General features: G+C 49.4%; 1 protein-coding gene across 5 annotated transcripts in view; it reads right to left on the reverse strand.

The window, feature by feature from the left end:
* Positions 1 to 25,451, reverse strand: part of col16a1 (collagen, type XVI, alpha 1) — a 53,120-nt gene that overhangs the window by 17,010 nt on the left and 10,659 nt on the right. For 3 of the 5 annotated variants that reach the window (XM_084696724.1, XM_084696723.1, XM_084696727.1), the window contains exons 5-42: positions 23,954 to 24,077; positions 22,562 to 22,843; positions 21,728 to 21,808; positions 20,589 to 20,660; positions 17,417 to 17,449; positions 15,761 to 15,796; positions 15,340 to 15,399; positions 14,864 to 14,899; positions 14,471 to 14,515; positions 14,192 to 14,230; positions 13,848 to 13,910; positions 12,975 to 13,019; positions 12,426 to 12,521; positions 12,165 to 12,197; positions 11,768 to 11,812; positions 11,589 to 11,624; positions 11,305 to 11,424; positions 9,381 to 9,416; positions 8,878 to 8,913; positions 8,612 to 8,740; positions 8,386 to 8,430; positions 7,093 to 7,128; positions 6,948 to 7,001; positions 6,559 to 6,609; positions 6,302 to 6,463; positions 5,834 to 5,869; positions 4,656 to 4,763; positions 4,185 to 4,307; positions 3,871 to 3,924; positions 3,714 to 3,755; positions 3,189 to 3,224; positions 3,003 to 3,056; positions 2,326 to 2,394; positions 2,197 to 2,250; positions 1,834 to 1,860; positions 871 to 927; positions 448 to 495; positions 285 to 356 (exon numbers count right to left, since the gene is read on the reverse strand). In XM_084696724.1, the coding sequence (XP_084552850.1) occupies positions 285 to 356; positions 448 to 495; positions 871 to 927; positions 1,834 to 1,860; positions 2,197 to 2,250; positions 2,326 to 2,394; positions 3,003 to 3,056; positions 3,189 to 3,224; positions 3,714 to 3,755; positions 3,871 to 3,924; positions 4,185 to 4,307; positions 4,656 to 4,763; positions 5,834 to 5,869; positions 6,302 to 6,463; positions 6,559 to 6,609; positions 6,948 to 7,001; positions 7,093 to 7,128; positions 8,386 to 8,430; positions 8,612 to 8,740; positions 8,878 to 8,913; positions 9,381 to 9,416; positions 11,305 to 11,424; positions 11,589 to 11,624; positions 11,768 to 11,812; positions 12,165 to 12,197; positions 12,426 to 12,521; positions 12,975 to 13,019; positions 13,848 to 13,910; positions 14,192 to 14,230; positions 14,471 to 14,515; positions 14,864 to 14,899; positions 15,340 to 15,399; positions 15,761 to 15,796; positions 17,417 to 17,449; positions 20,589 to 20,660; positions 21,728 to 21,808; positions 22,562 to 22,843; positions 23,954 to 24,077 (2,575 nt within the window). The remainder of the gene's footprint in view (positions 1 to 284; positions 357 to 447; positions 496 to 870; positions 928 to 1,833; positions 1,861 to 2,196; positions 2,251 to 2,325; positions 2,395 to 3,002; positions 3,057 to 3,188; positions 3,225 to 3,713; positions 3,756 to 3,870; positions 3,925 to 4,184; positions 4,308 to 4,655; positions 4,764 to 5,833; positions 5,870 to 6,301; positions 6,464 to 6,558; positions 6,610 to 6,947; positions 7,002 to 7,092; positions 7,129 to 8,385; positions 8,431 to 8,611; positions 8,741 to 8,877; positions 8,914 to 9,380; positions 9,417 to 11,304; positions 11,425 to 11,588; positions 11,625 to 11,767; positions 11,813 to 12,164; positions 12,198 to 12,425; positions 12,522 to 12,974; positions 13,020 to 13,847; positions 13,911 to 14,191; positions 14,231 to 14,470; positions 14,516 to 14,863; positions 14,900 to 15,339; positions 15,400 to 15,760; positions 15,797 to 17,416; positions 17,450 to 20,588; positions 20,661 to 21,727; positions 21,809 to 22,561; positions 22,844 to 23,953; positions 24,078 to 25,451) is intronic. The other 2 variants (XM_084696726.1, XM_084696728.1) reach the window with 2 other exon arrangements.

Below are 25,451 nucleotides of genomic sequence, written 5' to 3' on the forward strand. Positions count from 1 at the left end.
CCTAGAGTTAGTAAGGCTGCTTAACATTTAATTAATTCATCAAGTTAAGTTATGAACTACGCCTAAAGGATTAACGACCAATACACAGTAACAATAACTGTTATTGCACCATAGGATTCTCTATTCACACTGTGGCATCCAATCACTATCCATATGTGTGTTCAGTAAAGCACATGTTGCTTATGTGTCTTTAATGCAACTGTAGCCCTCAGCAACCCAAGCCAGTCCCAGCCCGGCCACCGGCCACCAGCTACCCCCCTCCCCACCGCCCCCCCCAGTCTTACCTGGGGTCCTGCGTTGCCGTGGAAGCCCTGGACCCCTGGAGGACCAGGGGGGCCTGGAGGTCCTGGGGGTCCCTGTTACACACAAACACAAACATCAAAACATTTATTTTCCTTAAGTCTCTTGTGTATTTCTTGGAGACAGACGGACTGCTCTGGCAGAGACCTGAGGGCCGGGTTGCCACAGGTTGCCTCCTGCTGTTCCGGGCGCTCCCTGCAAGGCAAGAACAGTCAAACTCAGAGCACAGCATCACACCGATCATCCAGAGGCCTTCAATGCACAGAAGATGCTGAGACCCTCCAGTGACAAAATAACACCACTGATGAACTCAGAAGCTGTCTGTGTGTGTGTGTGTGTTTGTGTGTGCGTTGTGTTCCCTGCAGAGAGATAATAATCTTGTGGAAGAACTAAAAACAAGCTGTTGAAAGAAGTGTGTGTGTGTTTACATGAGAGCAAATCAGCCTGTATCTAAACCCCCTGTAGTGAGATAATCATTTTGAAGATGAACCCCAAAACAAGTTGAGAAGATCTCTGTGTGTGTGTGTGTGTGTGTGTGTGAGTGTGAGCATCTGACCGTTCCATACTCACCGGGCCGCCGGTTCCTGTGTATGTTTGGCTGATACAGTTACAGTCTCCTGGTTCTCCCTGGATAAACACCACATGTTCCAGTCAATGCCCCCCACTGACCGCACACTCACAAACAGCCCCACATTTAGATTTAGGACTACTTTTTTGGGAAAACAGAACATTATTGCATATCCACATAAACCATTGGTAAATGTATTTGATTTTTTTTTTACCTTTAGAAACTTTTTACTACAGCCACACCAAGAATTATTTTATCCCCACCACGAAACAAGCAAAAAAATTGTGTATTCTATTGTGTATGTATTCACATTGAAATTCAGGTCAATGGGACAATTTCAGTTTGGGACGGTTAATTTTTTCACTTTGGGACAGCCCTGGGACATGAGGAAAAGGGTTAGTTGCGAGCCCTGCCTGATTGGCCCACACACAACAGGGTACTTTAGGAACACAGAGCATCTGTAAGATCATGTGATCCCTTTGTCTCTCATCTGGTCTCTCCTTCCATCCACCCTGTCATCCCATACTGTTCTCGCTGCATCTCTCTGTCCTTCCTCCTTTCACCACAGCCTTGCCCTCTCTTCCTCCCAGACAAACCACTTCCTACTTCTCTTCTTCCATCCCTCTCTTTGACAGGCTGGAGAGTCTCATGGAGGGGGTAGATAATAGTTCCTCCCCTCCCCTCCCCTCCCCTCCCCTCCCCTCCCCTCCCCTCCCCTCCCCTCCCCTCCCCTCCCCTCCCCTCCCCTCCCCTCCCCTCCCCTCCCCTCCCCTCCCCTCCCCTCCCCTCCCCTCCCCTCCCCTCCCCTCCCCTCCCCACGTCTCTTAAGGCTGTTTAACTTCCTTTGTCTACTTGTCACCTCCTCTACCACTCTGTCTGTGCCCTGAGGACTGTGTGTGAATGCCGTTGATTACCATCTGTTTCCCCCCCCTCACCTCTTCAACTCCTCCAAACGCTAGACTTACCTTGTCCCCCTTAGCTCCGTCAGCTCCCTGCAAGACACACACACACACACACACACACACACAGACAATTAGTTTGGCCTTGTTGCAAAGCAATGCTCACAGGGCGAAGCGCGGGGTGTAGAGAGGGCGACAGGAGATGAGATAGGAGCAGACACCGTCTCTGTTATGGACTGAGGCCCACTTTAGAGGTTATAAATTACGCCTTAATCGAGGACAGTTCCTGAGGAAGGAAATTAAAATAGTCCCTTGATATTAAGGGAGTGGCAAGATACCACCTGTGTCTCAGACACACACATACACACACACACATCTACACGTATCCACACACACACAAAATGAGGAAGCCCAAGAGATCTCACTTACAGGCACACCGTTGTTTCCTGGGAATCCTTTAGGACCTGGGAGACCATCCTTACCCTGGAAACAAACACATAAAGGATGACTGTTCTTATCTTTTAAAGACACACACACACACACTCACAGATCTCTCACCGGCGGTCCTGTTACACCTGCACCCAGAGGTCCCTGTGGACCAGGAGGGCCCTCCTCTCCTTGGAGACCCTGTGGGAACACACACACACACACACCAGTTAATGGGAAATTCCCCACCAAAGGACACATGCTGTACTCAATAAGTACCACCAGTTTAATGAGCCACCAAACCACTAAACGTTGTTGCTGCAGGCACTAGGACGTTACATATGGTGCTGTTACAGATGGTGCTGTACTGCTGTTACAGATATTGCTGTTACATATGGTGCTGTTACATATGGTGGAGTTACATATGGTGCTGTTACATATGGTGCTGTTACATATGGTGCTGTTACATATGGTGCTGTTTCATATGGTGCAGTTATATGTGGTGCTGTTACATATGGTGCTGTTACAGATGGTGCTGTACTGCTGTTACAGATATTGCTGTTACATATGGTGGAGTTACATATGGTGCTGTTACATATGGTGCTGTTACATATGGTGCTGTTTCATATGGTGCAGTTATATGTGGTGCTGTTACATATGGTGCTGTTACAGATGGTGCTGTACTGCTGTTACAGATATTGCTGTTACATATGGTGCTGTTACATATGGTGGAGTAACATATGGTGGTGTTACATATGGTGCTGTTACAGATGGTGCTGTTACATATGGTGGATGGGGTTGCGTTTGACCTTGTCTCCAGCGGGTCCAGCAGGTCCAGGCAGTCCCCTCTCTCCTGACGACCCCTGAGCAGAGAGAGCAGACTGAGAATGAACCGTACTGTCCAAGATAACAACCACGTTAGAGAGAATATACAGGAGGGTTCCGGATAAAGACATCCAAACAAAAGGGTGGTTTTATGAGAGAGATATATTTACTGTGATTCCTGGCAGGCCTCTGGGTCCCTCCACGCCCTAGGCAAAGAGAGAGAGAGAGACAGAGAGAAAGAGACAGAGATAGAGACAGAGAGAGAGAGAGACCAACAAAAGAGGTAATGAACTTGAAGAGACAGATGGAATGAATTGTTTGAGATCCAATCAATCTGTCTACAGACAAGGGTAGGAGAACATTCTCAAAAGGGTCTGGATGTCGTCACCTTCAAGAAACGCCATACGAAACGTCTTCTCATAATTATTCCCTCAGCCCCAGATAGAGGGTGGAGAGGACCAGCATAATTGCTAGGGGGCGTTGGAGATTTATAACCAGTTGAACCCTTGATACTGAATCCCTCATCAAGCCAAGATGACGGTGTGTAATTCCAGTCCTATAGCCCTGTTTAGAGTGGTGCTCCAATTGTGCTCAAAGTGTTCTTCAATAAGAGTACCTTGTGATGAATCTGAAATGTCACTGCAAGCCAGATGGACAGAGGTGTGCAAAACAAGAGGAATTTGTTTTTTCTTTACCTGTGGGCCTTGAAGACCAATTCCTGCAGGTCCAGCTTCACCCTACAGGGGGCAGTGTGACATTAGAATTAGTCACACGAATCACTGTCTTAGATACACATAGAACCAGATCTTTAGAAGGTGATCCGTTTTCTCAAAGATATGAAGGGAGTCATACCTGGCTCCCTTTAGGACCTGGGGACCCCTGGACCCCTGGGAGACCTGGCTTACCCTGATAAGTTGAGGAGAGAGAAGAATATTGAGCAGACATCTGGCTCCAAGCATGATAAGACAACAGAGAGGGTGCAGAGCCTAATGACCAATTTTGTTCTTCTAGAAGGATCTACAACAATTACCAGAATGTACAGAATTAGAGCCTAGTCACCATGGTGCAGCGACCAGAGGTTTACAGAAGATACTAGTGCTAACTTGCTAAGCCCATGTACACGTCATATCAGGGACAGACAGGGAGGTATTAGGGGGCAGGCTCACTGGTTTGCCGGCCTTGCCCTCCCCAGGGGGTCCTGGATCGCCCCTCTCTCCCTTCTGACCCGGAACACTCGCGCCCTCAGCCACGCCCCCAGAGACAGACGGACAGCTGTCACACGCATCTCCCTGGGCAACACAGAACAAGACAACAACAACACAACAACAGCTGGAGGAGGGTCCCTTAGCTGTGCATTTCCAAATATGGCATTCGTCAAATCAATTTAGATGTTTTATAGCAGTCATTTAAACAGTTTAATGTGTTCATTTAAAAAAGAAAACATTTTTTTTCCCCTGTACTAATTAACAATAATACATTCATTTAGCAGGTGCTTGAATCCAACATGACATGCAGCCCATGGGGGGGAAGGGGGGTTGAAACGGCACCCCTCTTGATCTGTACCCAAATGGTCTAACCACTGCTCATTCGCTCTTCATGTGTTCAGACGCACAGGTCTGTTTCAGATAGTTTCAAACCTTCTCTCCCTTCAGTCCCATGGTTCCGTCTCGTCCAGTCTCTCCAGAGAGACCAGGGGCTCCTGGTTTACCATCCAATCCAGGGTCTCCCCTCTCACCCTGGTCTCCCTGGTAACATACAATAACACATTGTCATTGTCAGCTATGATCTGATATCTCCACAGTCATTTCTTACTGCTTTCCTAGCTACAGTTCTCATTTACTGACTGCAAGAACATGATTTGAAATAGATGACTGCTCCCTCAATAGCCAACCCCACACACGCACAAATCAACGACAAACTCCAGTAAAGAATTCCCTTTTTCATCCAAACTCCACTGTTTATGAGTTTACATTCACACTGTCCAAAGATGTTCAAATGTAAGTTAAGTACACTGCATCTAATGGTTTGTCAGAGTATTTAGAGGGTATTTAAGGTAGCCTGACATCATATTGATGCCCAAGGAGTAGAGACAATTATAGTGGAAGCTTGGTTAGATAAGGTGGGTGGATTCTCCTAATGACATGAATTAAGGTAGTCTGAAGACTCAGGGGACATCCGCTCATCTGGTTTCTAATCTGATGTGCTCTGATTTCACTGCAGATATTCTGGGTCCCGGGAGACACCATATTATTTAAGGCGGTCTGTGTATCCCCGGGGCAATTGTCTAGTCAGAGAGGACTCATTTCCCCCCAGACATCAGCTTATTCCATGAGTTATTTAAGGTGGAATGATTCTCCTCTGGACATTGGGTTATTTCAGGTAGCCTGACTACCCCACACATTAGCACGTTTATGTGATCTGGTTTCACCATGGCGACTGGCCATTAGGCTGGGGCTGTGCCCCTGCAGGCCAACTCTCACACACAGGGGGCTTGACTGAAAGTACATTACATCAAAAATGTAGCTTGTTTCTCTGGTAAAAAAGCTGGCTAATCTTCAAAGACTGGGAAATCCCAGTTTGTGCCAAATTATCCCAACAAGTATCTGACTAATCAGGTTAGCCAAGTTCAAAGAACTGTACAGCAGTTGATGTCAGATCAAATGCAGCTGTCCTCTGATAGGCCAACTGGCCTCCAGGCCTTTGATTGGCCAGGAAACATTCCGTCCTCTGATAGGTCCATGGACCTTCAGGCTGTTGGAACTTTGAAATGTTATTCAGCAACCTTTTCAAAAGAAAACTTGTGAAAGTGACTTACTTTTTCCCCCTGTACACCTGAAAACCCCTGTGGACCCTTCATTGAAGGAGAGAGAGAATACAAATGTCAGTAAAACACGCACACACATCTCTGAGCAAACCCCCACCCATTCAGGTACAAACCACTGTTGTTCAACAACAGAGGTTCATACAGTACAATCAGGGGGGGGTGGAAGAGGAATTGACCATGTTATGGATACAAATAGAGCTAAGTGACATCATATCCTGTGGTAGGTGGCGTGTTGCAGTAATACAAAGTAGTGAATACATCCCCTCATATACACATCTAGCTCATCTGACACATATCGACTTTCACAAACGTTGTCTGACTCTGATTATAATGCCAACAACCACAGTGACTAAATCACCATGTCAATACAATCTAACGGTTTGTTAAGTTTGCTTTGGTATAACACACAGCACTAATGAACTTGCTGCTGGTGTGTTTGTGATTCTGAGGGAGGCTGACCTGTTTGCCATCTGCTCCCACCCCTGGGGGCCCTGGGAGGCCTGGGGGCCCTGGGAGGCCCGGGGGCCCTGGGAGGCCTGGTTCCCCAGCTGGCACCTTGATGACGGACGGCCCACTGCCCACCTCCAAGGTAGAAGGCTGGCACGGGCCACATGACTCACCCTGGGGAGAGACACACTCAGCATGGGGCGAGACACACACACAGACACACAGGCAGACAGACACACAGACAGACAGACAGACAGGCAGACATCTACCTTCTCCCCCTTGGCACCAGGAACACCTAAACCAGGTAATCCATCGTCTCCCTGTCAACAGAATAAAACATGTGAAAAAGCCCCGGAAACAGGACAACATGAGCTGATGGAGTCCTGGTGTGTGTTTCTGATGGTGTGTGTTCCTGATTGTGGTGTGTTTCTGATGGTGTGTGTTTCTGATGGTGTGTGTTTCTGATGGTGTGTGTTTCTGATGGTGTGTGTTCCTGATTGTGGTGTGTTTCTGATGGTGTGTGTTTCTGATGGTGTGTGTTCCTGATGGTGTGTGTTTCTGATGGTGTGTGTTCCTGATGGTGTGTGTTTCTGATGGTGTGTGTTTCTGATGGTGTGTGTTTCTGATGGTGTGTGTTTCTGATGAGAGCACTGCCCACCTTGATGCCCTTCTGACCGTCCTTGCCGCTGGGGCCCCTGGGTCCATGCTTGCCCTGGACACACACAGGACACAGGTCACATGTCACCATGGGGCCTCCCTGAATGGCTCGTGCAAAGATGCGGCGGCCAATAGAACGTACTCACCGTTTTTCCATCAGCTCCTTTGCTTCCAGCGTTGCCCTGGATTCAAGCACAGCACAATGATAAGAGAACCACAGAAATAGTTACATATATAACATTAGTGATATCCCTGTACTATAAATCCATTAATCAAACCAATATCCTTTTGAGGGGCATTTCTGCCTTTAGAATTTTTTTATAGGGATATTGTAGACTCAGGGTACAGGGAATGTGGAGGAGAGCGAGAGAGAGAGAGAAAGAGAGAGAGCAAGAGAGAGGGGATGACATCATTCTACATGGTGCGTGTAGTAATCCAGCGGGATGCCCCTTTAAATTAAACATACCCATAGGAAGGTAAACACTCATTCCTGTAAATGTAATCTAGTCATTACTGTAATTGCAACCATTGGAATATCCCATTGTTTCTGTAACCATAGGAGTATGTCACTATTGCTTTAACCCGAGGAATAACTAACTCGCTATAACAATGTTAGCTGAACAATCCAGACACCTCAGCTCTCCTCTCTCATCACATCAGGAGGGATCAACTGCCGGCTTCCACGCTCAGCCCTGGAGGATGCACACTTAGCAGCGTACTCATCCTGCCGTTTCCCTCTCGACTGGAGTACCGAGTGTGCTACTGAGAACCCGGAGGGCACTGTGTAACACCCCAGTGAGTGTGGCCACTGTGTAACACCCCAGTGAGTGTGGCCACTGTGTAACACCCCAGTGAGTGTGGCCACTGTGTAACACCCCAGTGAGTGTGGCCACTGTGTAACACCCCAGTGAGTGAGGCCACTGTGTAACACCCCAGTGAGTGTGGGCACTGTGTAACACCCCAGTGAGTGTGGGCACTGTGTAACACCCCAGTGAGTGTGGCCACTGTGTAACACCCCAGTGAGTGTGGCCACTGTGTAACACCCCAGTGAGTGTGGCCACTGTGTAACACCCCAGTGAGTGTGGCCACTGTGTAACACCCCAGTGAGTGTGGCCACTGTGTAACACCCCAGTGAGTGTGGCCACTGTGTAACACCCCAGTGAGTGTGGCCACTGTGTAACACCCCAGTGAGTGTGGCCACTGTGTAACACCCCAGTGAGTGAGGCCACTGTGTAACACCCCAGTGAGTGTGGCCACTGTGTAACACCCCAGTGAGTGTGGCCACTGTGTAACACCCCAGTGAGTGTGGCCACTGTGTAACACCCCAGTGAGTGTGGCCACTGTGTAACACCCCAGTGAGTGTGGCCACTGTGTAACACCCCAGTGAGTGTGTGTGTTCTAGCAGCGCTGAAGTAAGTTCCCTGCTGGGTCTGTCTCACCTTCTCTCCTCGGAGGCCCGCCAGTCCGCTAGGCCCAGGCTCTCCCTGAAGGACCACAGACGAGAGGGTCGTCATTTAGAGGACAAACACACGCGCACACACACGCACACACACCAAGCATACACACATGGATGTCAAACTGACGTCAGCACATGTGGATGGATGCCCACGTGCACACACACACACACACACACATCCCTTGCACGCTCACACACACGCAACTAACCTGTTCTCCTTTGGGTCCCACTCCTGATTGGCCTTTCTCTCCCTTCTGTTGCTGAGAAAGGACTATGGGAACTGAGTTTCCATTAGTCGGCAATTCTCCCAGAGTGGGGCACACAGCGCACGGCTCGCCCTACGCCACACACACACACACACACACACACACACACACACACAGACAAACAACATTGTTGAGCGACAAGTACAATGGAGAGGTTGCATTAAACATGAAAACAGGAAATGACCTCGGTGAATGAAACCCAGACTGACCTTCTCCCCTTTGGTTCCGTCTGACCCCGCCTCTCCCTGTCAACACACAAGATACCTTGTTAGCGCCAGCACACACCAAGACGGACGCTCGCTCTGAGACAGGGACTCTTATTTGGTTTAGCGGAAGCACATCAGTTGGATTGGGGGATAGACGCTGGCCATCAGACAGAGCATGATTCAGTTGACCTGTTAGGAGATGACCTGGGGCTTGGCTTAGGAGAGGACTTTGAAACTATTGAAAGTGTGCGTGTGTGAGCGCGGGTGTGAGAGAGAGGGGCCCGGGAGAAAGGGAGAGATTGAGCAAATGTGCATTCAAAAAGCTTGTTTGTCTTGGCATGTTGTCTACCTTACTGGATTAGTGCAAGAGAGAAAAAGGGAGAGTGTGTGTGTGCATACAAAATCTCATTTGTCTTTGCATGTTATATACCACACCAGTGTGTGTGTGTGTGTGTGTGTGAGCTTTTGAAGAAATGTAGAGTTGCAGATCAGATGGAGCTTTTTACCTTCTGGCCAGCCTTTCCATCTGATCCCATCAGTCCCTGATGAAGAGAGGAGACGGGAGGAGAGGAGAGGAGAGGGGAGGAGAGGAGAGGAGAGGAAAGGGGAGAGGAGAGGAGAGGAGAGGAGAGGAGAGGAAAGGGGAGAGGAGAGGAGAGGGGAGGGGAGGGGAGGGGAGGGGAGGGGAGGGGAGGGGAGGGGAGGGGAGGGGAGGAGAGGAGAGGGGAGAGGAGAGGAGAGGAGAGGGGAGGAGAGGAAAGGGGAGAGGAGAGGAGAGGAGAGGAGAGGAGAGGAGAGGAGAGGGGAGGGGAGGGGAGGGGAGGGGAGGAGAGGGGAGGAGAGGGGAGGAGAGGAGAGGAAAGGGGAGAGGAGAGGGGAGGAGAGGGTAGAGGAGAGGAGAAGAAAGGGGAGAGGAGAGGAGAGGAAAGGGGAGAGGAGAGGAAAGGGGAGAGGAGAGGAGAGGGGAGAGGGGAGAGGGGAGAGGAGAGGAGAGGAGAGGAGAGGAGAGGGGAGGGGAGAGGGGAGGGGAGGGGAGAGGAGAGGGGAGAGGAGAAGAGAGGGAAGGAGAAGAGAGGAGAGGGGAGAGGAGAAGAGAGGGAAGGAGAAGAGGGGAGAGGAGAAGAGAGGGAAGGAGAAGAGAGGAGAGGAGAGGGGAGGAAAGGGGAGAGGGGAGAGGAGAGGAGAGGAGAGGAGAGGAGAGGAGAGGGGAGAGGAGAGGAGAGGGGAGAGGGGAGAGGGGAGAGGGGAGGAGAGGGGAGAGGAGAGGAGAGGAGAGGAGAGGGGAGAGGAGAGGGGAGAGGGGAGAGGGGAGAGGGGAGAGGGGAGAGGGGAGGGGAGGGGAGGGGAGAGGGGAGAGGAGAGGGGAGAGGAGAGGGGAGAGGAGAAGAGAGGGAAGGAGAAGAGAGGAGAGGGGAGAGGAGAGGAGAGGAGAGAGGAGAGGGGAGAGGAGAGGGAAGGAGAGGAGAGAGAAGGAGAGGAGAGAGAAGGAGAGGAGAGAGAAGGAGAGGAGAAGAGAGGAGAGGAGAGAGAAGGAGAAGAGAGGAGAGGAGAGGAGAGGAGAGGAGAGGAGAGGGGAGGGGAGAGGAGAGGGGAGGGGAGAGGGAAGGAGAGGAGAGAGAAGGAGAAGAGAGGAGAGGGGAGAGGAGATGGGAGAGGAGAGGGAAGGAGAGGAGAGAGAAGGAGAGGAGAGAGAAGGATGAGCAGATGCAGATATGATGATCAGATGGGGAGAAGAGAAGGGAAAAAAAGACTGTTAATCCACCTAGCATGAAACTCTCTATCTCTCTGTCCATCTCTAGAACACAGGACACTGATTGTATTGGAAATCATTGTGAGATGCACAACACCCTGAAGTAATTTCTTCCATCATAGAAATGAGTCCTTATTCCATCTTCAAGGCGGTATCAGTAACAGGGAACAAAGCAAATAGAGCAAAATGCACTTATAGCACTGGGCTGGTAGTTCAGATACCTTTTAATAGAGGTTTAGAAAGAGAAACGGAGAGAGACGGAAAGAGAAAAAAATAAAGGAGGAGGAGGTTGGAGAAAAACCTGGATGTTGGAGAGACGTAAATCAGACTGAATAAAACAAGCTCCACTAAAGCACCAAAAGGGGTCGTGCAGCAGAGCGGTGTAGAAGGTATGGAGGGGTCAGGGGTCGTAAAGCAGAGCGGTGTAGAAGGTATGGAAGGATCAGGGGTCGTGCAGCAGAGCGGTGTAGAAGGTATGGAGGGGTCAGGGGTCGTAAAGCAGAGCGGTGTAGAAGGTATGGAGGGGTCAGGGGTCGTGCAGCAGAGCAGTGTAAAAGGTATGGAGGGGTCAGGGGTCGTAAAGCAGAGCGGTGTAGAAGGTATAGAGGGGTCAGGGGTCGTGCAGCAGAGCGGTGTAGAAGGTATAGAGGGGTCAGGGGTCAGCTGAGCGGTGTACTGACTGGTGATCCTCGTTCTCCGACTCCTGGAGGTCCGGCCTCCCCTTTGGGACCAGGCATCCCCTGGACAGCCACCATGGAGCCGTCTGCAGGCACTACCGGACACACCTCGCATGGCTCTCCCTATGACACACACACACACACACACTTACATACAGTGCTGTGCAAAGGTTTTAGGCACAAATATGCAGCTATATTGCTTGATCGAATAGTGACATTCCTTTTTTGTACCCTAAATACTAAAACTGATCTAGTGGGATCCCGATTGGAAGACAGAGTTTACTCACCTTCGCTCCTTTGGAGCCTCCAGGACCTCTGGGCCCCTAAGAACACAACACACAAACAACACACACACGCACACACCAGGGAGGGTTTCATACACCAGCAGCAGCAGCACCAGCAGCATAATCAGACCGTACAGCAATAACCTGATGTTCCTAATCAGAAGTGTCACCGCTCAACTCACAGGGTCTCCTGGATCTCCACCCTTCCCTGCCGGCCCAGAATCCCCCTGAGAAACAAAGACAGTCAGATGAGGGTAGGTAACTAAAGCTACCATAGAGGACTTTTATATAACTGAACCTGTCATAGGATGTACCACAGAACAAAAAACAAACATAGGAAAAACTACTATAGATCCAAAACTATCAAATAAAATCGACTGTTTATAAAACGACTGTAAATTAAATACATTTTACAAAACCACAGTTGAACAAAAAATAGCCAGCAATACCATGACATGAAACATGAGCTGTATTGTATGTTGCAGTCTGTGAAAGGTCAGATCAAATCTCTTGACAGGTGCTCTGGTTAACATGCATGCCACAGTAGTGTGCGAGTGTGACGTGATGAGTCGTTCCTACCTTGTCTCCTTTAGACCCAATCCCTGGTAAGCCCTGAAGAGAAACAGCAACCACTTAATTCAATAATTGTTATCCCTCTCTCATACACGCACGCACACACACAAGCGTTTTTCCACATGGCCACACCCAGCTGTCTAGAGGACAGAATACCACAGAACTTTGCTATATCCGCCAAGTTGTTCAATCAAATGCATGTTTCAATTCAATATCCATTCTATGGAATAATCACAGGAACGTTCCGGAATACCTAGCAGTACTTACAGGAAGGCCTGGTTTTCCAATCCCTGGCAGTCCTGGGAATCCTGGTTTCCCCGGCTCTCCAGCCAAGCCCTCTGGACCCACCAACCCTGAAGAGCCCTGGGAACACACAGGGGTCAGAGGTCATACAGGACACACCACGTGTATCTTACCACAGCCTCGTGCAACCTTATACATCATACCAACAACCACAACAACAATAACGATAATATTTTTTTCAAGAGTTCTGGTATTCAAGAGTATTGGTATCGACTGATATCCAAATTCAGGTATCGGAATCGGATCGGAACTGAAAAAATGTGTATCGGTGCATCTGTAGTTTATTTTTTATTTTTTTTACAGTTTTAGTCATTTCGCAGACGCTCTCATCCAGAGTGACTTACATTAAGTACAGGGACATTCCCCCCGGGGCAAGTAGGGTGAAGTGCCTTGCCCAAGGACACAACGTCATTTTGCACGGCCGGGAATCGAACCGCCAACCTTTAGATTAATAGCCCGATTCCCTAACCGCTCAGCCATCTAACTCCTTACATACAGTATACAGATGCTCACCTTCTGCCCCTTTGGACCAACCACACAGATGGACCCTGCCCGACCCTGGACAGAGAAAACAGAGCAGACATCATCAGCGTGCTAAACATACCAGGAGATTATGTATTTAAATACTGACTTTACATCCAAATCAGTTCAACAGGCAGTTTGATATTAAATTTCAAACAGTTACCTCAGGGCTTAGAGGAAAAATGTTAGCTGACTCTTTAATTTAATGTTAAAAATCACTTTTCTTCCAATCTCTTTGCATGAAACATGTTGCCTAAGCTGGGGGGCGATCCTCACAACACAGAGACTGTTGGTAATTCTCATTTATGTCCTACTTATGAAACCTTCCATGCGTGTGCAGTGCTCTACGATGAATGGGGGAGATTAAAAGGTTTAAGTCAGGCTGAATCAGCCGCTTGTCTGAAAGAAGGAGCCAGTCAATGAGGCAGCATTGATTCTGTGGTCTTTGTTGCTCCAGTGTAATCTAACAGGCATTAGGCTGACTTAACACCCAGAGAGAGGCCAGCAGGATGAGAAGAGATATCAATGAGTCTGGGATTAAAAAGTAATACTCTATAATTCTGATAAACGCCCTTTCTCCACCCAATGAAAAGGTGTGCACAGCACGACGTGTGTGCGCGCGTTTGTGATGCTAAAAGGTTTTCATTGTTTGTTGAGTTGGGACATCTGACATAAAATGAGAAAATAAGAGAAAGAGAGTGGGAGGGCAAAAAAAAGTGACAGCAAAAAAAAGATGGAGAGACCGAAAAATAAAGAGATAGAGAGAACCAGAGGGTAGAGAGAGACAGACCCTAACCCAGTCATGGACATCAATGGAGGGAGAGAAAGGGAGATGGGTAGAAAGAGAGACTAAGGGATACCCACATCCTTTCCTGGCGTTCCAGACAAACCCTGGAGACCGATGTCTCCCTTCTGTCCTTTCTCCCCCTGAGAGAGAGAGAGAAAGAGAGAGAGACAGATATGGAGAGAGAGAGAGAAAGAGAGAGAGACAGATATGGAGAGAGAGAGAGAGAAAGAGAGAGTGAGAGAGAGAGAGAGAGAGAAAAAGAGAGAGAGAGAGAGAAAGAGAGAGATGGAGAGAGAGAAAAAAATATTTGCAAATTATTCACGAGATGAGACAAGTCGATATCAAAACTGAAACTCTTCCCGTCGACTTGCAAGCCTGCACGCATGCACATTAAAGAAAGGGCTTTTCAAGCAAGCTTCACCTTGTGACCCACCGCCTCTCCCCAGTTGGCTGGTAGTACCTGCAGAGAAAGTAGGAGAGGGAGAGACAAGGAAAAAGTATGGCCAATCAATGTGTGATATTGCTCAGAGACATGACCCACCTCCACATCACTGTTTGTAGTTTTCCAAACAATAAAATCAATCATGCAGTACTCCAGATAGCAAATGATCGCCCCACATTAGCCCCCCTGGTCATCAGCACAAACAGACTGATTTCCTTGCTCGGTGTTGGGGGAGATCTGGGGGCGTTTCAAACTCACCGAATCGCCTCTCTCCCCTTTCTGGCCCTTCGGTACTTCTGAGCACTGAGGAGAAGCCAAAGCATACACACACACACACATCCACACAGAACGAGTTACATTCTACCTTTAAGGAATAATAAGAGGCAGGCAAGCTCATTTAAGATTCAGGCTGTCATTGGTTAATTAGCATTCTAGAAATTCATGAGAGTTCATGTCCAAAGGTTGGAGGGGTGGTGTGGAGCGCCTTTGGAACTGCTGTTAAAACTCCCAAATGAGGGTTACAGAGGAAGTTCATCCACATAAAAAGTATTTTCTTTTTTTTGGGGTGGAGATGTGTTACTTTACAACGTGTGTGTCACACTGAAGTGAATGTAGTGCTGTGGACTTGTTTTTATGGGACAGGATACTTACTGGACCCGAGGCCCCTGAACCTAAGCAGTCAGCACCCTGGAAGAGAGAGAGAGAAAGGGGGGGGGGGGGGGGGCGGCATGAGCTTTTGGCAAACAAGCCTCTTCATTAGCAGTACTGGTGCCAGCTTGGAGGCCCGAAATCAGTACGCTGGCATACTCTTTTCCAACCCTTCGTTTTTAAAAGTACAAGAGTCATGGTCTCCAGTTCCAAACTCAACCAGGCTGCCAGAGAGCCAGTGTGTGTTTGTGTCAGTGTGTCTGTTTGTGTGTGTGTGTGTGTGTGTGTGTGTGTGTGTGTGTGTGTGTGTGTGTGTGTAAATGGATGAGAAGGGATTAAAGTCCAAGTCTAAACATGTCTAGACCAATGCATGTGCACGTCCTTCCACATTCCAAAAGTATTAGTCAATATTGCACTTGTGTGTGTGGCGCGTGTGTGGCACTTGTGTGTGTGTGTGTGTGTGTGTACTTCCTCCTCACCTGGTCACCTTTCTCTCCCTTTAGTCCAGTCTGTCCAGGCTGATATCCAAGAGTCGCAAGCTGGAACAAACAATTTACGGCTTTACACGGCAAACTGTATGAATAAAGCCCACTACAAACATTTAAGCATATCGTGAACAATTCTAGTAAAAACAGGATACATAAATCGTCCTGTGACTAAAAAGATCTCTTCAACATAGAAGACTTTGCAGCTTCATAGTGTCTCAGATAAGAACCCTAAAAGATTTTTAGACCTGAAAAGGATTCTCCATTAACCAATTTTTCTTGACGATTCTTCTGTTGTTAGCAGTGCTTCAATACACAGTCGCAGGTGTGTTATTAATGGAGTCAGCAATTACTCCAACTCTTTTTCATTGGTCTGAATGACTGAATGAGAAAGAAGAAAACCTTGGACACTCACATTTTGGTCTTCCTTTAGAAGAACACAACCAGCACACTATAGAGACAAACACAGGATTGTATTAAGTATCATCCATTGTCTCAGACACACCACTACACAACTTCTGTTTTACTCTATTCAAATTGGTACGGTTTCTTACATGACCAGTGGGGGGCGCTGTTACATCAGCTAAAACACTGCTCTGGACAGAAGTTAAGTTGAGTAGGTGGTGGGCTCTCGTCTCTCTCTTGCCCTCTCCCACACACACACACACACACACACACACCTCCCGTGGGGTACGGAGATCAATAGAAACATCTGAATCCTCATGGCACCAGAGCGAACAGACCAGCTGCCATGCATTGCAGGAGGGCACACACACACACACACACACAGCAACGAATAACCATTATAAATAGCTGAAGCGCTTTTAACGGAAGTGCATAATTAAAACTGAATCTACCACCCGTTGTGTCAGCAAGCTCGCTCTCTCACAGACAGGCACTTTACATATCGCCGGGACCAGGAACAAACCCACTAAAAAAGCAGCGAGGAAAAGGAGAGTTTTTTTTTCCTTTCTTCTTCTGTGTTTTTTTTTTGTAGCGTGTTTGGAAGTCTTCCAACGGCAAGAACCGACAGCAAGTTGTGAGAGAGTTGTCTAGTCACTGTTAACGGTCTACCTCGGCCTGGCGATGGGCATTAAACCAAATCTAGCGCAGCGTAGGCCATGGCATGGCGGAGGAAGCTAATTGGCTCATGTATGAAGACAATGTGAGGAACGTCTCCTTTGTGCGTTGAGCTGCACAGCTCCGGGTGGACCTTGTTCTCCCGTTCTGCCCCTCTGGCTGCGACACAAGTCAAGTGCCACGGCCCCCGTGTAGCACATATCCACCGTCATCCATTATGTATGTACAGTACTGTTTATCACTCAGGTAGAGCTGCAGCTAGCGTATCAAGCAAACCACAGCCTCCACAGCCCACCCAGTCGCTACGAGCTGAAGCAGAGACGTCCCTAAAGAAGTCCCCCCCCCCCCCCCCCCCGCTGACACGCGGTTTACAACCGCAAAAAACAACACACGTCATGCCCACGCAATCACACTCAAAACAGCCTTCTAATAGAGAGGTATCAACCGTCTCATTATTTCCTGAAGCTGCGTACAAAGCCCCCCGTGGCAGGTGAAGTGCTTCAACACAGGTAGTAACCTACATTGCGCGAGTCACGGGAGGTCCATTAGTGCGCCCCGTTCAGGCGTGCTGGAGCGAAGCGTCTGTTTTGTATGCTATTTGTGAACAGAATCCCTCTATTGTAGGAGAATGACAATATTCACAGGCAGCAGCAACTCCCAGCAGAGTCTGTACGCATAATAGTGAGTAAATTAGTTGACAATAAGTGTGTGTGTGTGTGTGTGTGTATGACATCTGATACAGTTACTTTATCTTATGTGAGCCCTTCTCTCCCTGCTATTGAAGTGTAGCTGTTCGGGTATGTGGGTCATCACCCCACCCCTCTCAACTGTAGAACAAACACTGGCCCCCGATTGGCCCAGGCTGCCCATGTATGGTTTTCCTGATTGGCTTCCAACAGGCACATGTGGCCAACGTCTCCGCTTAGCGATACCAAAGGATCAAGGGTGTGTGGGTGAGAGACAGAGAGAGAGGAGGAGGAGGATTCCTTACTTTCTCCGCCAGTCCCTTGGATCCAAAGATCTCCTGTAGAGGGGAAGGGGGGGACAGTGAGAGGGGGCCGGGAGAGAGAGGGGGCCGGGAGAGAGAGGGGGCCGGGAGAGAGAGGGCGCCGGGAGAGAGAGGGGGCCGGGAGAGAGAGGGGGCCGGGAGAGAGAGGGGTGCAGGGAGAGAGAGAGGGGTGCAGGGAGAGAGAGAGGGGTGCAGGGAGAGAGAGAGGGGTGCAGGGAAAGAGAGGGGTGCAGGGAGAGAGAGAGGGGTGCAGGGAGAGAGAGAGGGGTGCAGGGAGAGAGAGAGGGGTGCAGGGAGAGAGAGGGGTGCAGGGAGAGAGAGAGGGGTGCAGGGAGAGAGAGGGGTGCAGGGAGAGAGAGGGGTGCAGGGAGAGAGAGAGGGGTGCAGGGAGAGAGAGAGGGGTGCAGGGAGAGAGAGGGGTGCAGAGAGAGAGAGAGGGGTGCAGGGAGAGAGAGAGGGGTGCAGAGAGAGAGAGAGGGGTGCAGGGAGAGAGAGAGGGGTGCAGAGAGAGAGAGAGGGGTGCAGGAAAGAGGGAGAAGAGGGAAAAGGGGAAACAACATGTCAGTTCTGCTTTTCATTTACATCCGTGATGCGGTAAGATCTACACGTCTACACGGCCTCTTTTGCTTCGGTTCAAACCAGGGAGTCTGTGAGTTGGCAAGCGACATACAGGACCATGAACCCTCAGGGGCGAACTCTGCAGATGAGGCCAGCTCCCCTCTCACAAGCCCTGCATGAAGACGGAAGACTCTGTAGAGCAGCCATTCCCAACCTTTTACAGTTTTACAGGCCCACTTGCAAAGCTCAAATATTTTTGCGGCCCCCCGACCAAACATACGTTCACTTCATTTGCGTTATCACACGTTTGACAAGATCGCGGGAGCCAAACAGTTCGCTTTCACGGCAAAACATTTTTGACCGATCAAAGACAGTATCCATCAGCGCCACAGTAAGTACACATTACATACACACACATTACAAGTATGTAACCTGCATAACTACAACCACTCCTATAGTTTCATATAACATAATGTTAAATAACAAACTGCTATATTGGCTATACACACGACAATTATTTCAGTGAAAAAATAGAGCAGGTCTAGAACTTCCAGTGAAGTTATAAGCGTGACTTTAATTAAACCAGAACAAGCTGTTAACTAGCTACAATCAATATCAAAAAGCAATTTAGCTATTGCTCTCTTCGCCCTAAACTTAGATTGTGCAGCTTTTCCATCGACCGATAACAGGTCGTCCTGTAAAAATGTGTAAGATTTTTTATAATAATTTTCCAACAGTATATATAGATGATATTTATGTTTTATATTTTAGTTTTTATTGGTTTGGCGGCCCACCTCAATTACCCTAATGGACCAAATTGCTTCTGTCGAGTCCTAGGAGAGAGTTCCATCGCAACCCTGTTGCCGTTTCATGTCGTTGCGTCAGTGTCTTCCGCAACAAAGGCAGGATGGAGAGAGGTTTAGCATTTCCAATCTGGTCATGAACATGCACTCTATTTATTCACGGGAAACCAAAATGAAAGGAGGAGGAGAACTGGGTAAAACAGAGACGTGCGTCTAATGAACCCTGGGGCAGCTGACAGACAAGTTGACTGGGTGAGTGTGGGTGAGGGAGAGGGAGAGGGAGAGGGAGAGGGAGAGGGAGAGGGAGGGAGGGAGAGAGAGAGAGAGAGAGAGAGATAAAGATAGTTTTAGGGAAGATACAGTGTTAAGTGTATGGAGGCTCTGAGGCTGGTTAGTTCAAAAATCTGTTGGACTGGATGACCTTTCAGTAGCCTGCTATGTTGGAAAACAGACAGAAAGTTGGAGGGAGAAAAAAAAGCAGAAAAGAGGAAGAGAGAGAAATTACAGACCCATACAATTCCACACACAAATACATACCAGAATGACACACGCGCGCACACACATCCACACACTTGCTCGCACACCCACTCGAGAACACGTGCTGAGGTCAGTGGGACGTCATGAGAGTCACCAAGGATCAACTTAATGAAAGCAATACAGTCTTTGCAACATCTGGCCTGCATACTGGGGTCATGGACCTAGTGGCTATACACTGCATGCTCAAGGCCCCATAAAACAACCTGTCCAACTATGCTGTACGTGTGTGTGTGTGTGTATGTGTGTGTGTGTATGTGTGTGTGTGTGTGTATGTGTGTGTGTGTGTGTGCTGGGGAGAGAGGGGGAGGGAGAGGGGGGCGGGTTTTAAATAGAATTGCTTTCGTGGCAATCAAACATCTGTGCCTTGGTATAAATTGAGAGATGTGGTGTGTCTGTCATAATACAATGTGATCACCACTCCGTATGTTGCCGTATATGGCTATTCCCCAGACAGGCATGAGAGCTGTACTCTGTCTTGTCTTCACACACCATAACACACACACTTGGAGTTGATCACTGAGACAGACAGGCTGCGAGAAAAAACGCCATGGCAACTGTGGCCAAGGAGATGACACATGGACAGAGAGCATGGTCAAACGCGCACATTCTCCTCACTTCCTGTTATGGTCACCGCGTCTGGCCAGCAAGTCTCGAGGATTGATTGCTCTGGCCTGTTGTGTTTCCAGAGCTCCTTAACTTCCCATCTCTCTGAGAGACAAATTCCAGACCTAATGAATGGATAATTGGAAATAGATTAAAGAGAGATGATAGAAATAAATGATGAAAAGAGAGAGCATGTGCTGCTGTCCTGGAATGAAAGAGCATTTTAAAACAACCTTACTGCAACACTGTGGGAAACCAAGAGACAACACAGGGAGATGGCACTCACTTCACTATTCATGCACGTGCTTTTGTCTGTGGGTGGTTGGGAAAACCGAGTTTCTAATAACCCACTAAACCGAAGGCGGCTAAAACGGTTAGCACCAGAAGAAGGTAAAGTTAAGGTCACCGGGTGATTAGCACATTCTTTGCTTGGTGGTAGACTGTGTACGAGGTAGTGAGAATGCGAAGCCAGGAGTGTGTGTGTGTGTGTGTGTGTGAAGTAAACGGTGTGTTCCAGGAGAGGAGCAGGAAGAGAGATTAGGAGGCAGAGGAGAGGTGACATCATACAGGACACCCTGTCCTGTGGGAGATATTTTACTCTTTTTTACTGGTCTGGTCCTGTGTGTGTGTGAATGTTAGTGAGTGTGAGTTACCTGGTTGAAGGGGTTCAGCTCCACTAGGTCATTCTCCGCGGCCCGACGGCTCTTGGGGGCATCAGGGGGGCACTGCGAGAAGCGAGGAAGAAAAAGAATGTTTCTGGCAAAGTCGACCCAAACAACATCATTATTTTAACCCACCACACACACACACACACACACCCTCCTCAATCATCTCTGATGATCTGACCCAAACCGGCACTGACAGTCTCTCTCGCCTCTCATCTCCCTGCTCTACATTACATTTACATTTAGCAGACACTCTTATCCAGAGCGACTTACAGTAAATACAGGGACATTCCCCCCCCCCGAGGCAAGTAGGGTGAAGTGCCTTGCCCAAAGACACAACGTCATTTTGCACAGCGGGGAATCGATCCAACAACCGTTTGATTACTAACCCGACTCCCTCACCGCTCAGCCATCTGACTCCCTGACTCCTGCTCTCCTGAGAGCTGACGTCGGTTTTCAGACACCTGTGTGAGGGGTGGTGTGTGTGTGTGTGTTTCTGAGGGAGAAAACTCTTCTCTCATTTAAATACTGCTTACAGGGAGCCCTGGAGCCCCCTCAGAGCAAAGCTCGGGGGTGGGGTGTGGGGGGGGGGGTGAGGCGGGGGTTGGGTGAGGCACGGGTGGTGTAATCTTAAACAATCTGATCTATTTTAGAGTGTGGTACAGGCCCTTCAGAGTGTTGTACGCAGTGTGGGTCTGAGGGAATCTTCTCTTTGTTTTCTGTTTGTCGACACGGCTGAGGAACAAACATCCTTTTTTTGTGTGCACATGCACACGCGCACACAACGGCAGACGCCCTGGAGGGTTCTGACAGGAAGCTGAACGCAAAAATACCTTTAGTTCAGAAATAAACCTGGAACTGTCTGTACTCACTGAACTTACCTGTGCCATCTATCTCACTCCCCTCTCTCTCTTACTCCCTCTTATTCCAAAGGAAAATAGACATCTGCTGTGCCCCATTTCAATAAATCCATTTTCATTAGATTTTTGCTTTTGTCTGATAAGAAACACATAAAGCAAGAACACAGTTTCCCCCACCCCTCCCTCCCTCGCACACACAAGGATGGTTGGCACGGTGATGGAGTGTTTTGTAGAAACGTTGTGTGATGGTTGCCGGGGCGTTCTCACCCGAGCTCCAGGTATCTCACAGCAGGCCTCCTGAATGGCCAGGGACGGGTCACAGTACACCATCACCTGCTGGAGGTCCATCTGACGCAGAGAGAGGGAGAGGGAGGGAAGGAGAGAGAGAGAGAGAGAGAGAGGGAGGGAAGGAGAGAGAGAGGGAGAGAGGGAGGGAGGGAAGGAGAGAGAGAGAGAGAGAGAGAGGGAGGAGAGAGAGAGAGAGAGAGAGAGAGAGAGAGAGAGAGAGAGAGAGAGAGAGAGAGAGAGAGCAAAAGAGTAGGAAAGAAAGAAGGAGAGACACAAAGAGGGTTTAAATACAGAGGAAAGCTTTCTTTAACCCGTGTTCCATGATGAGTCACCCCCTCAGGATGAGGCCCTTGTGTTTCCTGAATGGCCCGGCTAATTGATCATTGTGCGGAGGGGCTGGATTAGTAGATGTATTTATTGCTAATGGGCTCTCTTCGCCCTTCTAGCCAGGGTACCAATCTCCCTTTCTAATCGGGAATGAGTGAACCAGGAAGGACAGGGCGGTCTACCTGGAGAACGCTGCTCCTGCTGTTCCCACACTCTCACACACACACACACACACACACACAAATGCACTTTGAATGTACACATACACACACATGATGTATACACCAACACAGCCAGCTGCAGCTATACAGGACTGGTCTATCCTCTGTCCAATACTGTTTCTGTAACACAGAACCTGGCAACCCAAAACCACGACCTGGCAACCCAAAACCCCGACCTGGCAACCCAAAACCCCGACCTGGCAACCCATTGACCACTCAATCCCAAACTTAATTTCCTCTCCTCCTCCTCCTCCTCCATGCCCACCTCCACAGGCCCAGCGTCCGTGGCCCTGATGCCCAGCAGGGTGTGCCCCTCGGAGGGCACAGCTCCGCGGGGCTCCAGGGGCTTGGTCTGGATGGAGCCGCAGTCGACGTGCAATGCCGCCGCCCCCCGCCGGACGCTGAGCGCCACCTTGTGCCAGCGCAGGTCCAGCAGGGACTCCACACCCTCGCCGCTGAACACACATCCCGCCGGCTCCCCCTCCGGCTCCGCCCCCGGCGCCCGCAGAGACAGGGTCCCCTCGGCGCCGTTCAGATCCAGGGAGAACTGGGGAGGGGGGGAGAGAAGGGGGGAGAGTGAGAGGATGGGAGAGGAAGAGGAGGGAGAGAGAAAGGGGGAGAGGAGGAGGGTATGTGATCGAAAGAGGAAGGAGGAGAGAGAGAGACAGAAATAAAGAGGAGGGGTGAGAGAGAGACAGAGCCAATCGAGGGAGACACAGAGAGAGAGGAGAGAGAGAGAGAGAGAGAGAGAGAGAGAGAGAGAGAGAGAGAGAGAGAGAGAGAGAGAGAGAGAGAGAGAGAGAGAGAGAGAGAGAGACATCGGGGTCATCGCCAGCTGGTCACTTCAAAGCCGTTCCTTGGATCTTAGAGTGTCTGGCAGCAAGAAGAGAATTCAGTCATTGTTCTTCCGTCAAACCAAGAACTACGCAGGGCGCAGCGTGCAATGAAAAGTAGAGTAGTGAGGAGGCCACTGGCCTCCATGACGCCAAGCGCTCACGGCCAAATGAATCATTTCTAATGAGAGTCTGCCCTCCATTTATCACACGGACTGTAAACATCTAAATCTGCCTGCAGGCCTGCAGTGATTACAGCACCGCGAGGAATCCTAACGCTCCATCACAAAGTACACAGGAATAACAATGAAGGAGAACAAGGAGGGGATGACAAGGAAAGAGGGACAGATACTGGAGGGAGAGAGAGAGGAGGGTGTGGGGGGAAAAAGAGATGGGAAGGAGACAAACGGGGAGAGAGAGGGTGATTGAGAGAAAGGGGGGATGAAAAAGACAGAGAGAGGGTGTGTGTGGGTGGGTGAGAGAGGGGGGGGCGGCGGAGGAGGAGAGGAGGGGAGGGGGAGATGGATGGTGGAGGGAGAGCAGGAAGGAGAAAAGGAGGAGAGGAGGAGGAGATGGATGGTGGAGGGAGACCAGGAGGAGAGCACAAGGGAGAGGTGGAAGGAGAGGAGGAAGGAGATGGATGGTGGAGGGAGAACAGGAGGGAGATGAGGAGGAGGAGATGGATGGTGGAGGGAGACCAGGAGGAGAGCACAAGGGAGAGGTGGAAGGAGAGGAGGAAGGAGATGGATGGTGGAGGGAGAGCAGGAGGGAGAGGTGGAAGGAGAGGAGGAAGGAGGAGGACGGTGGAGGGAGACGGAGAGTACCTGGGGGTATCCTCGTTCATCAGATATCTGGAACAGGTAGATGTTGTCCCTCAAAGCTTTTTTCTTCAGAGCCAGTGTGAAGACCACAGTAAACTCCTCAGGTAGACCGTGGGGGAACACCTGACTGAGAGACACAGTTAAACCCACAGTGAGTGAGTGTGTGTGTGTGTGTGTACGTGTGTGACCAGAGTTTTAGGCTGAGAATAACCTCTGACATGTATTTTTATGGGCGATGCAGTAGATCCAACCTCATCTCATTCCTCATCTCTGTGCCTCCACAGACAAATATCTGGCTGGCTCGTCTCAGGTCAAGGGCACACACACACACAACACACACACACACACACACACTAGTCAGAGTGTTGGCAGCTGGTTTCCCACTCCCACAAAAGAAGGGTGACAGTGATTTATAACAGAGGGAGGAGGCAAGGGAGAGAACAGCATTTCTCTTCACTGCATAGCTTCAAAACAAAGACCATGGAGGGTTAGAACTAAAAAACTCGAGGTTGAATCCAGAGAAAGTGAGCCCACGACAGGAGGATGAGAAGGAGAGTCAGAATATGAACAGAGGTACGAGACCACGGACATGGGTTTGGAGCTGTAGATGGGGGTGGAAGAGGAACAGGGGCACTTACAGAGACAAACACTTAAACAGCTGCGTTTCATAAGCTTTTGGCTCCCACACACATGTGCTCCTACAGACGCACACAAACACACAGAAGTTGGATGACACATCAATGTGTCGAGGCAGACCGATTCAGCCCTCCCATCCTCAGAAGACACACGCTACTGCTGCTCTCATTAGAGAAAGAGACAAAGGCAGAGAAAGAGATAGATGGGAAGAGAGAGGTTTGAGAAGGGAAAAGCACCCGGGGCAAACTATGGTAAACCTTGCCCACATTCTGTATTGTGATGTTGTGGTTACGGCCGTTTGCAAAAATCGATTTTGACGCCAAATGCCGTCTGGCTTTCTACTCTACCATTGAAAGCCACCATTTCTGTAATCTCCAGATTTCACACCCAGCGATAGCCTTGGCTAGCTCGTTAGCGAAAAGATTTGCGGCATCATCTGCTTGTCACACTTCCAGACTGGGTTGGATAAATGATGTCAATTAGAGGGAGATACAAAACAAACATTACGTTCCAATTAGGCCACACCGACTTCTCCTGACTGCAGCTGCGGAGGGGGCCAGTGTGTTGTGATTGACGGAGCACTTATTGCGTCGACCCCTGAGGGAACAGCTCTGATGGAATCGCCCATCACCCCCAGTTGAACTGATAATTCCCTATTCCCTTTGCCCACTTTTTCCTCCTCTCTGTCCCCCACACCTCAACCAATAGACACATCAATCCTTCACCCAGAGAGAGAGAGAGAGAGAGAGAGAGAGAGAGAGAGAGAGACAGAGACAGAGACAGAGACAGAGACAGAGACAGAGACAGAGACAGAGACAGAGAGAGAGAGAGAGAGAGAGAGAGAGAGAGAGAGAGAGAGAGAGAG

Source organism: Hypomesus nipponensis, chromosome 4, assembly GCF_054491055.1.
Source record: "Hypomesus nipponensis isolate SF chromosome 4, ASM5449105v1, whole genome shotgun sequence".
In the NCBI taxonomy this organism is placed as follows: domain Eukaryota; kingdom Metazoa; phylum Chordata; class Actinopteri; order Osmeriformes; family Osmeridae; genus Hypomesus; species Hypomesus nipponensis.